This window comes from Citrus clementina, unplaced genomic scaffold (genome assembly GCF_000493195.1).
Source record: "Citrus clementina cultivar Clemenules unplaced genomic scaffold, Citrus_clementina_v1.0 scaffold_1, whole genome shotgun sequence".
Taxonomy (NCBI): domain Eukaryota; kingdom Viridiplantae; phylum Streptophyta; class Magnoliopsida; order Sapindales; family Rutaceae; genus Citrus; species Citrus x clementina.
This window is the reverse complement of record NW_006263303.1, coordinates 17,827,807-17,841,238: the sequence shown is the minus strand read 5'-3', so window position 1 is coordinate 17,841,238 and position 13,432 is coordinate 17,827,807. Positions and strand designations below refer to the sequence as shown.

Genomic DNA, 13,432 nt, shown 5'->3' with positions numbered 1-13,432 from the left:
AATATTATTAATACATGAGATATATTTTATTAATTGTAAAATCTATTTAACTCAAAGATTTATTTAAAATTTTTATGATAAATATAAAAATTTACATTTTAAATATTACTTTGTATATTAAAAATATTATAATATTATTAGTCTACTAGACAAATTAAATTATTTAAATTATATTCATATTTATTAAAAAAATTTAAAGTGAACTTTTTAATTATTATGTACTTAATTATTATGTACAAAGGATATTATAGTTAAAAGTAAATTTGGATGTCTTTTATTAAAAATTTAGGGTTTAGATAATTATTTCCCCAAATTTTGGGGAGTAGGTTTCCTTTTCCCTTAACAATATTATGAATCTAAATTTCTTTGTATAAAAATATTACCGTGACAATTAATTTATCAATATTAATGCGACAGGGTCAAAACACAAACCACGAAGACAACATGCATGCAGAAAGGGTTGGGTGTACGCGTACAAAATTTATATTTTGATTGGATTGTTCTTAATAAATTACTATTGACTTCTATTAATAATAATAAGAAAATAGTGTTAAAAATAGGTAAAGACTACATTACTCTGAGAGTTTTTTTTTTTAATATTGTTATATAAGATTGTTACTGTTATTACATTAAATATTACAATTGAGAACCTCCTCTTAGTATGTACATTGATCTTCTAAAGTATTGTTCATATTCTTTAGACTCTCTTTAATATTCAAGAGGTATCCGCTCTATTTATGTTTCGTGAGAGAGGGATTGTCTCCACTCAATTATTTGATAATTGAGAAATGACTAAAATTAACCCACATAATTTTTTTATTAAGTCTTGAACCGTTACTCTTACTATTGTAGGTGTAAGGACTCTCACACTAAACCAAAGGCTCATTTGGTACGTTACTTCCGGAGTCAAGTACTCAAATTTTGTTTTGTAGTAAGAGTGTTGATAGAATTGAGCCTAACAGATCTCTCAAGGTTATAAAATAGACACATGGCTTTTATACAAATTGGAACAATTTTATGGTAAGTGTTTACATTATAGGTTAGTTTTAACTCAACATGATCGCTACTTTAATCATCGAGTCCACTGTTACCCAAGGGTCGACAAACTTTACATTCTATCTTGAACCCTATTTCTCATTTCCACCTCTTCATTTCCTCTCATTCTCATCAAGACCCCGTCACTATTTACCCAAAGCTCAAATTTCAAACTTGGTTGCAATAATTTGCAAAATTTTATCTAATCTTAAAAGGCAAATAACCCGAAACTCAATGAGTTGGCTTTGTCAAGCTCAAACTTCACAGTGTCTTGAAAATCATCAATGCCCATTTAAATACAAACATAATATTGTAGTTTTATGTGAGGTTTCTAAGAGGCAATTTTACAAATATGATAGGGGCTTGTTTTGTTTCGATGTTGAATAGACTTGTTCGTGATTGTAATTTTGCTCCTTTTGATCATGTGAGGATTTTGATGATTAATGTCCATTTTGGGATTCAGGTACTGTAATTTTTAAATTATAGTTACTGTAAAAAGAAAAGTTGTAATTATAAAATAAAAATTAATATTATGTAGTAAATACAATTTTTAAATAATAATTTTGACAAAATTATTAAACATATAATAAAATTTTTATTATACAAATGAAAAATCATATCAACATAATTTATAAGCTATACTAGTTAATATTTGCCAAACACTAGTGCCGTAACTTTTAAATTACAGCTGTCCAACTTTAATCTTAAACAAGTCTTAAAGTCAGGGCCGACTTTAACCAATTGGGGGTCTTAGGCGAAATTTTATTTTAGGTCTTCTAATGTTAAAATATCAACTCTCACAAGAACACCAAGTAGCTCAAAATTCAACTATATTCAATAATATCTTGAATTACAACAATTATTAATTTCCACATGAATATTAAATAGTTTTGTCACCCGCAAATTCCAACCCTTTAAGATACTCTAAACCTTCATCACCCACAACCATAATCTTCCTATGAACTTTAAATCATTGCTCTTACTTGCTATGATCCTTGCCGCAAGCCATCACTAATGCAAATTACTAATGAATTAAATTTTATTCTTCTTGCTTTTTGAGATGCAAAATTATTAATTAAAATCTTATATTCTAATTTAGCTATCAAATCTTTCTAATAGCTAATATAGCTAATCCATTTAATTTTACTTGTGACATTGTAACTCTTAAATAAGATTTTATTAACTTTAATTTAGAAAAACTTCTCTCAACAAAAGCAGCAGTTACGTGTAATGTCAATAATATTCTATAAGTAACAAATGCATTTGGAAAAGAATCTACTTTTTTAATATAATTAAGTATATCAAGTGGATTGTTTCTTTCAATATGTAAAACTTCTTTTAAGACTTTAAACTATGAAAATTCTAATCCATCGATATCAATATCAGAAAACATATCATACTTCAAGGCAAAACTATGTTGCAACTGTGGTATGGTACCACAGTTGCAACCAGCCATTAGATCTACAGTTGTACAGTTGCATTAACTGGATCCAATGGCTGAAAGCAACTGTGGTACCGTATCACAATTGCAACACAGCTGGACCCCATACTTCAAGACATTTTCAAGATTAATACAATAACTTCGAATTGAAACCGCTCAAATGACTGAAATTCATCAACAATGACTGAAATTCCATTTTTATTTATTGAATAATAAATTTTATAATTAATAATATTAATATTCTATTATCCATTAAATTAAAATTTAAAACTCAATTACTAGGATCCATCCCTATAATTTATTAGTAATTTATACATGTATATAGACGCAGGTTCAACGACGTTGCAAAATTTTAGCGGCAATTGCAAAAATGTAGCATGAGAAATGACAAGAGTCAGGTCAACAAGAATCAAAGCGTTACGCACACCCTTTGCGTCAGTACAACTCACGAAACCTGTTCACACGGTTCCTCGGTCCCGCGAGACAAAATAACACTGCAATCAAAACGGCCGCAAAATCAAATTCATGTTTTTTTCGGAACACATGTAAAGCTCTGAGTGGGCAGTGAAGAAACCCACAACACGGCCAGTAATGCAACGTTGCCGTGTACTTTTAATATCCTGAGACAGATTCAGTCAAACAAACTCGTTTCACCAACTCTCTGTGTCACGCCATTCCTATTCTAAACCTGTAAGCTTTTTCTTTTTTTCTTTTTTAATTTTCTCTTCCAAAAAATGGAGGAAGTGAACTTGGCGGCCACGGCAATCAGCCTGAACGTGCGGTTGAGATCATCGGACATGCCGGCCCACATGCAGCAGCATGCGCTGCGCTTCACCCGATCACTCGTCGATGATTACTATTCAGAATCATCGGCTCCCAAGACCTCCCGCCCTAACCCAACCCACCTCGCTCGGGCACTCAAGAAGGAGTTTGATGACGCGTACGGCCCGGCCTGGCACTGTGTGGTGGGTAAGAGCTTTGGGTCTTTTGTGACTCACTCTCCCGCCGGGTTTCTTTACTTCTCCATTGACTCCCTCTCTGTTCTTCTCTTCAAAACGGAGGTTCAGTTGGTCAAGGAATCTTGAATATGATCAATCTTCTTCAACATGATTTTGGCAGATGATTAAAGCAGATGATTCAATGAGTTATATGTTTTTTTTTTTTTGGTCTGAAAGAGAAAGATTTGTAGTACTTTTTTGAATATGTATACTTGCAAGTTCTTCAGTAGAAAATATCAAATATGCATGCTTAATATTATTAAATGTGCGAAAACCTTATTCATATAAAATATGTGAAATTAATCTAAAGTTTTGATTCATGAAAAGTTTTCATATTGAAACTATACGGACTTGACGGTTAAATATTATAAGTCTTGGTATCATTTTTATTGTGATGCAACTCTTTTTTTTTTTTTTTTTTACTTCTTTGTCTTCAAAGCTTTAGGGTTCAAACTCGCCTTAACTCATTTTTATTGTGAAAAATCTGCGTTGAGAGATAAGTATTGAGAGGTAAGTATGAAGTAGATGTCAAATTGACTATTGCCCGAAGTATTCATGTGTTGATTTTTATGCGAGCATATAAGAGAATTCATTTCAAATGAAAAAATGAAATTGGGATCGTACAAGAACATGTGAATCGCAGTCCATATTTTTGGGATTGATATTCATTTTTTTATTCAAGTTTTCCAAATTAGTAAACAGTTTGTCATTAGAAAGTTTCACAAAATAGCAAAAACGTTTGAGCATGGCGTGGTCCATTTTTGAAACGATCAATATTCATGAAACTTGAACCAAATCATGATGATGATCACATAACGTACATTTTACAATTTACGGTATGGGAAAACAAACCGGCAATTCCACAAATGGGGTTCATAGAAAATCATGTTAGGTTCCATCAAAGGGCTCGAATAATCACTATCCTTTTCTTAATTTGGTGTACAAAATCAGAGCAAATTAAAATGCCGATCAAAGATTTTGAAGAAGGAATTATGATTGTCTTTGGATTTGTGATATAAGTTGAACTGAAGTTCCCGAAATCGATTAATGAGATTTGAAATCAGTAGTCTCTCTAGTCAATGAAATGTTGAATGATTTTGACGCGTCTGTTTTCTTGCCTTCTTTCCCACGCCATTCTTCCTGAAATCTGTGTGTTTTGCACTTATGGTGGGTTTAATTCATGGAAATGAGAATGAGGTGGAATGAGAATAGGTTGGGAATGATAATGGACTGAAATGTGAATGAGGAATGAGAATAAAATTTTAATGTTTACTTGACAAAAATAAATGAAAATAGGAATGTGCTGGAATGTCATTGATGTATTTACTTGGCAAAATAAATGGGAATGATGAATGAGAATTAATTTATCAAAATACCCATAGTATTAATAATTAATAAAAATAATTAATTTATCATTATTAACAATATTATCATTATTGTTGTTGTTGTTGTTGTTGTTATTATTATTATTATTATTATGATTAATAAAAATAATATTAACAATAATTAATAATAACTAAAATAATAAAGTTAATAAAATTTAATAATAATATTATTAATTATTGTTATTATTATTTTTATTAATATTATTATTATTAATACTTTTATTGATGGATATCAATTTAGTGGAGTTGTCTGGTTAAAGTTTAGCGATTGGTGGTTTGGCCTTTTTTTTTTTTTTGAACACAAATAGTTGGCATTGAGCTCGAAATGAGGTTAAATTAAAAATATTTATTTCTGGCTCTGTTTGTTTATTGTAAGGTCAAGTTTGGTTTCAGTTTTCAACTTTAAGATTTTGTCGCATGTACAAATCAGATGAAACCAAACCAGCCTTGAGCACCCTATGTTGAAGATTAAATGGATGAGAAGTCAGATTTGCATAAGAATAGCTATTTACGTAATAGTTTCAGATTTCTTCACAGCTATTACGTAATAGTTTCAGATTTGCATAAGAAGCAATTAGAGAATAACATGTTTTTTCACTCTTTTATTTGCCACATGGGTAAGCAAATAGATATTTGAAGAATAAAATTAATAGAAGTTTTTGGAGATGCTCTTACACATTATCCGAATCTGACTTATTTATTACATGTGTCAATTTTAATTAATTTAAACTCATTATTTGGTATTAGGTTCCTGAGTTGTTTAACGAAAAAATTCCACATATACTCAAACTCCCACGTGAGACATGAATATTTTGGTATATTACTCTTAATTAAAGACTTTTTTTTAAGTACTCTTAATTAAAACCAAATATGACTAATCTCTTAGAGCATCTCTAAAAGTCTTTATAAATTTTACTTTTCAAATATCTATTTAGAAAGGTAAAAAAATATGATATCATCCAAAAGACTTCTCGAATAGAAATAAGTTAATATTATTTTAATCAAATAATTATTTTTTAAAATGAAAAGTCAATAGTAATTAAAACATTTCTCTCTCTTTCTTCAATGAAAAGTAATAAAATATAAATTGAAGAGGGAGAAATCAACTCTCCAAATTTGAAGAGAGAGAATCATTTCTTATTTAAAGAATTTTAATTGAAATGTCTTTTGAATATTTAAATATTTGATATAACTCTTTAAATAAATAATAAAATCTTATTTGAAAAGTTTTTGGTAATGATATTAGAGCATCTCCAAAAGGCTCTATAAATTTTATTTTTCAAATATTTATTTACTTACCTATATGGTAAATAGATGAGTGAAAAAAGATATTGTTCTCCAAAAGACTCTTCAAATAGAAATGAGTTAATATTATTTTAATTAAATAACTATTTTTTTAAAGGAAAAGTCAATAGTAATTAAAGCACATTTTTCTTTTTCTTCAACAAAAAGTAATAAAATATAAATTGAAGAGGGAGAAAGTAACTCTTCAAATTTGAAGAGAGAGGATCATTTCTTATTTGAAGAATCTTAATTGGAGTGTCTTTTGGAGCCTTAAATATTGATGTAGCTCTTCAAATAAGTAATAAAATCTTATTTGAAGAGTCTTTTGGTGATGCTCTTAGGCATTGCTCTCGAAGTTTAGAAGCTCCAAATTGTGCATGCTGGAGACCAATTTGGGCTCATCGGCCCAAAGACCGATGGTGGCTCTTGCGGCCCAATGAACCCAAAAAAAGCTCTGCTGAAGTGAAGATAGTGAAGAGTGAAGAAGAAGAGTCGAAGTGTCAGTCAAACTTCAAAGCAATTAGGAAGCTTCGTTGAATAAGATGTGGATTGTGGATCAGTATGCCAGTTTCTCATAGTCGTGTAAAATCAGAATTAGAGAGTGAGAGAGATTAAAAGATGAGCTCAAAATCAATATGTTCGCCGTCCGAATCTTCTTCCTCAACAAAGTCGTGGATCGTGCACGGCATTGTAGCCGGAGCAGCAATTGCTGTTGCCGTCGGTGCGCGCGCCTATCTGGGTCGATCGAAGAACTTTCGGAGCAGGGTCGTGGGTATCATACCCGCCCGTTTCGCTTCTTCTCGCTTCGAGGGCAAACCCCTTGTTAATATCCTCGGTAAACCTATGATCCAGGTACACATTTGCCCTTTCGCTTTATTTTTTATGTTAATTCACAGGAATTGTCGGGGTTATCAAATATCAATTGTTTTTGTGCGTCAAATGAATTGTATTATATCGTTTAATGTTTGATTTTCGACTTATAATGTTGATGATGAAGAAGGAGAGAGCAAGCGAACTTACTCATCTTTTAGCCAAATTTTTATTGAATTATGTTAATTCTATGATCATCATGTGAAGACTTTTATTGATGGATATCAATTTAGTGGAGTTGTCTGGTTAAAGTTTAGCAATTGGTGGTTTGGCTTTTTTTTTTTTTTTTTAACACAAATAGTTGGCATTGAGCTCGAAATGAGGTTAAATTAAAAATATTTATTTCTGGCTCTGTTTGTTTATTGTAAGGTCAAGTTTGGTTTCAGTTTTCAACTTTAAGATTTTGTCGCATGTACAAATCAGATGAAACCAAACCAGCCTTGAGCACCCTATGTTGAAGATTAAATGGATGAGAAGTCAGATTTGCATAAGAATGGCTATTTATGTAATAGTTTCAGATTTCTTCACAGCTATTGCTTTACATAACTAAAATGGCTGGGCTTGTTCGGTAGATATTGTTTTTTATTTTATATCTCTTTCTTTTTCTCACCATTCTAATTGGTATTTTGCAGAGAACATGGGAAAGGTCCAAACTGGCAACCACATTGGATCACCTGGGTATGACTGTTTCATGGCAATGCTAAAAAAATTTTGCTGCTTGTAATCTTGTCCAAACCACCATGAAATCCTTTATAGATTGTCCTTCAATCTGATTATCAACTTCCATCCATGCTGGGAGAATACTCTTGAAGAGAGTGTTTTTGTTTTCATTTCTGGCTTTTAACTTAGATGCGAATCTCCATTAGTTAGATATGGATTCAGTGTGATGTATGTAGCTGGAAGAGCATGTTGAATACGGCCTCTGGCCCGATGGTGATCCCCATCTTTGCTCTAAATTTCATGGGGATATGGGCTGAAGTTGAGAGTTTAAAAAACAGGAAATGTTGACATCTATTTATGTGAAAATTCCTTGGACAGTACTTTCAAGTTTTTTGTGTCCTTGATTTTTAATTTTCATGTCTGTGATTATTAATTTTTTCTGCTGCTCATGTTGGTAATGTGTCATTCATTTCTTTTTTGTGGTTTAGTTGTGGCAACGGATGATGAGAAGATTGCAGAATGCTGCCAACAATTTGGTGCTGATGTGATAATGACTTCAGAATCTTGCCGAAATGGTAACAAATTACTGCAATTTTAACATTGTGTTTATATTCGCTGACATTCTCTTTCTAACTTATAGGTACTGAAAGATGCAACGAAGCATTACAAAAGCTGGAGAAGAAGTACGATATTGTTGTCAATATTCAGGGAGATGAACCTCTTATTGAACCAGAGATTATAGATGGTGTTGTGAAAGCTCTGCAGGTGCACCTTTTTTTTTTTTTAATTGTTATCATTATTATTATGCAATAAATATGCATCATGAGAGTACTGAGTCTTTGTTTACCATTATTAGTATTGTCATATCTTAATTCAAATTTCAAGTCAAAAGATTTCTTTGAACAACACCAAAGTGTCTTTGACCTTACTTTAAAATCTTGAACAGGTGGAGTGGGCATGTTATGATAATTTCTTATGATATCTTATACATTGAGCTTGTGTTAAAATTCACTAATTCTGCTGCAGGCAGCCCCAGATGCAGTGTTCAGTACTGCTGTGACATCTTTAAAACCTGAAGATGCATTTGATCCAAATCGGGTGAAATGTGTTGTGGATAATCATGGTTATGCCATATATTTTTCAAGGGGATTAATTCCATATAACAAGTGAGTATACATATCCATACGTATATACGTGTTCTCTGCTATTATTACTACCATCTCTTGGTAACATTTTGGGCCTGGTTGATGAACTTGCCTGCTTCTTGATGTAGGTCAGGAAAAGTCAATCCACAATTTCCATATTTGCTTCATCTTGGAATTCAGGTGTTGTATCCTGTTTCATATTACTCAAGTTGAAAGAAAACAGATAGCTTTTTTTTTTTTTTTGTGGTGGTTACATGTTTCTGTAATTTTTGTTGTGTTAGCCACATTTTATATTGTCCAGTGAACTTATAATTCTGTGCTTAATTTCTTGGGCCAGAGCTATGACTCAAACTTCCTGAAGATATATCCAGGCCTTCATCCTACTCCCCTACAACTAGAAGAGGATCTAGAACAGCTGAAAGTCCTTGAGAATGGCTATAAGATGAAGGTACAACAAACTTATTTTACAATTTTTTTGCCTGGGTGAAATTTTGTCCTTGCAACACCTTAATTGATTCTGTTGTAAGTTTTTGGTTGTCTTATATCACTTCTATACGTATCTTTGACCTCATAGTTCTTTTGTCTTTCTTTTCCCAAAAAAATAAAGATAAATAATAAAAGAAAACTTTTCTGGTGCAATATTAATATGCTGCAGGACCATTTAAATGAAAATGATCTTGAAATAACGCATAGTGAGAATGACACACGATGTTCGGGTGTTTGCTTGTCAAAATGCAGAACCCCAAAATTTTAACATTTACTTTTGTAGGTTATAAAGGTAGACCATGAAGCTCACGGTGTTGATGCTCCAGAAGACGTTGAGAAGATAGAATCATTTATGCGTGAGAGAAACTTGTCCTAGTTTTTAGTGACATAATCTGATTAAAAGGAAAGGATGCGAATTTGCCTGTACCAGCAGTCAGCTTGCTCCATGTTAATTATAGTTTGATTGGTGGTGTGTTCTTTCTCTCTGTGACAGTCTCTTCCCCGGGAAAATAATTCTATTTATATTTGCCTGCCACGGTTTTTCCCATTGTTGGAGTTACCGGAGTTTTTGTGGGTGTACTTGTACCAGTAGCTGTGAGTAACAGCAATTTTGAGTTAGACGTTGATTCATTGTAATAATACTTTTTTTTGTTTTTTTGGGGTCCTCGTCTGTTGTTGAGTTTGTGAATATGTACCATATTACATATTTTAAAGTACTTCTTGCTGTAATGAATGGAATAAAAAGCGTAATATTTAAGTTCTTTTACTTGCTGATAGTATGTGCTGCAACAAGTCTCGTGATTCAATTTCATTTCGGCACCACCATTTCATGGCTTAAAGATCTTTGTAAAGTTTGTTCGTGCTCTTTCTCCGATGATTTCTTTGCATTTTCCTTTGCCCATATCTATGCTGCTTTGGCAAAACAGCCCAAACAAAAGAAAAATAAAGATAGTTGGAGGTTTGGAGCACAGGTGGAATATTTGCATTTCACCACTCCAAATTTTGATACAAAAGTTGACGTTTAGTATTTATTTATTTTCCACTTCAAATTTGCAAAGGCCCCAGATGGTATTTAATTAACCGTTGCCCCCTAATGCTCTATATTTCAATGCTTTGTGTTCCATTAAAATAAAATTTTGGTAGATCATCAACTAAAGATGAAGATGAAGGCAGCTAGTGGAAAGGAATTGCTTGGTGGTAGTGTCGTTAAGGTGCACCAAATTTAAAACCTTACCATTAATATAAATAATTAGTACAGAGCGAGTAAGGATCGATCCCACAGAGACTATGCTAGTTATATTTATTATTAACTCCAAAGCCCTATTTAAAATAAAATAATAGTAATAGTAATAGTAATAATAATATAAATTAATCTAACTAAAGAAAATGCCAATTAAAAATAAAAGGGGGTTTATGAATTTTTAACTAAATAGTAAGAAGTAAAGAAATTAAAACTACGAACAAGAATTTAATAAAAACTCTAATTAAATGAGAAAGAAATAATAATGATGAAAACTTTGGTTAAAGGATCATTCGCCACCGCCAAACATGCACATAATATATTAATTCTATCATTAATTTATATTGAAACTATCAACCGTAGACAACAATAAGCTCTCTTAGTCTCAATCTTTCCTTAGTGTGTCGTTAGGCAAAATAAGCTCTTCACCTAATCTCTAACCATTAAATAATTTAAAACAAGCTTTTTAAATTTAAGATAATGGAAGCATTAAACAAAGAAAGATATTAGGTTGATCTAGGCAATAAACACACAAGCTCGGATTATTTAACCTAGGTTATGTTCTCCAATTGAAATCATTAATTCCAACCTGCTACTAATGATTAAAATATCAAGACAATTACGGATCAAGAATTTTAATCTAGCAATAAAATTTATTCAAGTCCTATCTAATTGGCCACTCAAATAAAATAAGAATAAACCATGAACATTAATTATAAAAGAACATAAACAATCTCAATTAAATAAATTAAATGATAGAATTTAAATTTAATTGTATAGCATGTTTAGGGTTTTAAATTCACCCTTAACCAAATAAAAATCTAGCATAACATAATTGAATTGGGAATAAGAGAATTGATAAAACCAATCATGGAGATTAATTCAAGCGGCTGTTGATTTTCCTCTTGCTGCCCAATTGGATCTGCCCTCTTCCAAAGTCTCTTGCTACCCGAATTCTTCTCCTTTGTTTTTTTTTTCCCTTCTTGCGGCTCCTTCTTCTTTTATAATGCTAGTTGACCGAATTCTTCTCCAACAAGAATAAAGAAATCCTTTTTCAATTCTAATTCCACCAAAAGCCATTAATTCCAACTTTTGAAAGTCAATTGCGGGCCCGTTTAAATGCTTTCCACTTTTGCAATACCATGCACGTGTACTCCAATTGCCAATTGGAAAAAATTAAATCTTTTAATTATTCAACATTTCTCAATTGGATTAATTGCTTTGATTTCTTCCACTCGGTTTTATCAAATTTTGACTGTATTTTTGTCTTCCAATTTAATCTTTATTCCTTCTCAATTTGAACTTCTTCATGCCCTTTTTATTCATAATCTCTAATTAATTCCCTATTCAATAAAATAATACAATTAATTAAAAATAAGAAATAAAAATAACTAGTAAATATATAATAAAAGGGTAAAATATGTATATTAATTAATTCCCTATTCAATTAAAATTTAACTAAAATAACTAGAATATTTAAGATCAAAACAAGAAAAAGACAGAGAAATTAATAAAAAAAAATATGAAAAATATGCACTTATCAAATTCCCCCACACTTACTCTTTGCTGGTCCTCGAACAAACCTAGAACAAAAATAAAAAGAAAACCTAAACTAGTCCACTTTCGTAGGAAATCACGATTGCATTTAGCGTATGCAACAAGCCTTTAAACCCCTAGGCGGCCCTAGTGGACGAGTTATAGTCTCGTGAGGGCTTCAGCGATGATACCCACAAACATCATTGCAATTTTTTTTTTGAGAACAAAGAACAAAAGAATTTAGAATAAAAATAGCCTCAAAGATTGTATAAGTCATATAGCTCAAAGAAAATTTCAAATATTATCAAAGTTCTAACTTTAATTCAATAGTCAATCCTATCTCTCTTTTGATTCTCATAGTGTGTGTGTGAATCAATTCAATTAAAATTCATTCCCAAAATCTTCAATGTCAACAGCTTTTGCCTCGAACAAAGAAAAGAGTAGGTCAAACTAATCTTATCATCTTGATCTCCAATTTTTTTTTCTTCTTCTTTTACAAGCATTTGTGTACATTTTCTTTTGAAGTTCTTTTTTTTTTTTTTTTTAGTCAAGAGCTTTCACTCTACCCCTTAAGGTAGCCTTCTTCTCATGGTAGATTATCCTCTACATACTGGTGGTACATAGGCCCAAATTACTCAAGGATAGCTTCACTCTTAAGGGTTATAGGTAGCTCTTTCTGACTATGGTGCCTGTGTATACTACACTGTATTGTGGAGATAAAAATCAAGACAAACAGTCATTTACTCAATCTAAAATTCTCAACTCAGGCTGCGTCAATCTCAAATTCTAAGACAAAATTATGAAAGAATTGATATTAGTGCTCATGGTTTAAAGAATCTCAATTAAGAGGAAATCAACACAAGAATCAAATATAAACTAAGGTAATATTCAACCCTTTCTAAGAACCATATTCATTGTCAATTAAATTCTTATCACTGGCTAATATTCAAAACATTTTTTTTGTTTGTTTTTTTGTTTTTTTTTTGTTTTAAAGAAAAAGAAAAAGACGAAGCAACAAAAATTAAGTTCGAAATCCACCCCCCACACTTAATTCTTACATTGTCCTCAATGTAAGCCTAAGCTAACAAAAGACAGAATTAAACATGGGAAAATGAGATGAGACACACAAACAGAAACAAACAAAATTCAACACAACGTAGGTAAAGTATATGAGAATGAGAGGGAGAAAAATCAAATCTGTTATGGCGTTCTCTCAAAATCTTTTCTCCAGCCATTGGGTTGCCTCCCAATAAGCGCTTGGTTTATTGTCCTCAGCCTGACCTGGTTCTCAAGTTTCACTCATCAACGTATGCAGGTTCATAAAGTGGAGCCTCATCTACATTGAGTGTTTG

General features: G+C 31.6%; 2 protein-coding genes across 2 annotated transcripts; both read left to right on the top strand.

Moving 5' to 3' along the window:
- Positions 1-3,210: 3,210 nt before the first annotated feature.
- LOC18053658 (dynein light chain, cytoplasmic) lies at positions 3,211-3,561 on the top strand. Its single transcript, XM_006451828.1, has one exon. The coding sequence runs from the start codon at positions 3,211-3,213 to the stop codon at positions 3,559-3,561; it is 351 nt and encodes a 116-aa protein (XP_006451891.1).
- A 3,074-nt stretch (positions 3,562-6,635) lies between these two features.
- LOC18053850 (3-deoxy-manno-octulosonate cytidylyltransferase, mitochondrial) lies at positions 6,636-10,061 on the top strand. Its single transcript, XM_006451827.2, has 8 exons — positions 6,636-6,995; positions 7,646-7,691; positions 8,162-8,248; positions 8,314-8,438; positions 8,700-8,839; positions 8,947-8,998; positions 9,156-9,266; positions 9,588-10,061. The coding sequence occupies exons 1-8, from the start codon at positions 6,762-6,764 to the stop codon at positions 9,678-9,680; spliced, it is 888 nt and encodes a 295-aa protein (XP_006451890.1). The 5' UTR covers positions 6,636-6,761; the 3' UTR covers positions 9,681-10,061.
- The last annotated feature ends 3,371 nt before the right edge of the window (positions 10,062-13,432 follow it).

Coding starts and splice junctions, on each gene's coding strand:
- LOC18053658 (XM_006451828.1), top strand. CDS start 3,211: ATGGAGGAAGTGAACTTGGCGGCCACGGCAATCAGCCTGAACGTGCGG.
- LOC18053850 (XM_006451827.2), top strand. CDS start 6,762: ATGAGCTCAAAATCAATATGTTCGCCGTCCGAATCTTCTTCCTCAACA. Junction 8,249..8,313: donor TTCAGAATCTTGCCGAAATG/GTAACAAATTAC, acceptor TCTAACTTATAG/GTACTGAAAGATGCAACGAA. Junction 8,439..8,699: donor GTGTTGTGAAAGCTCTGCAG/GTGCACCTTTTT, acceptor ATTCTGCTGCAG/GCAGCCCCAGATGCAGTGTT.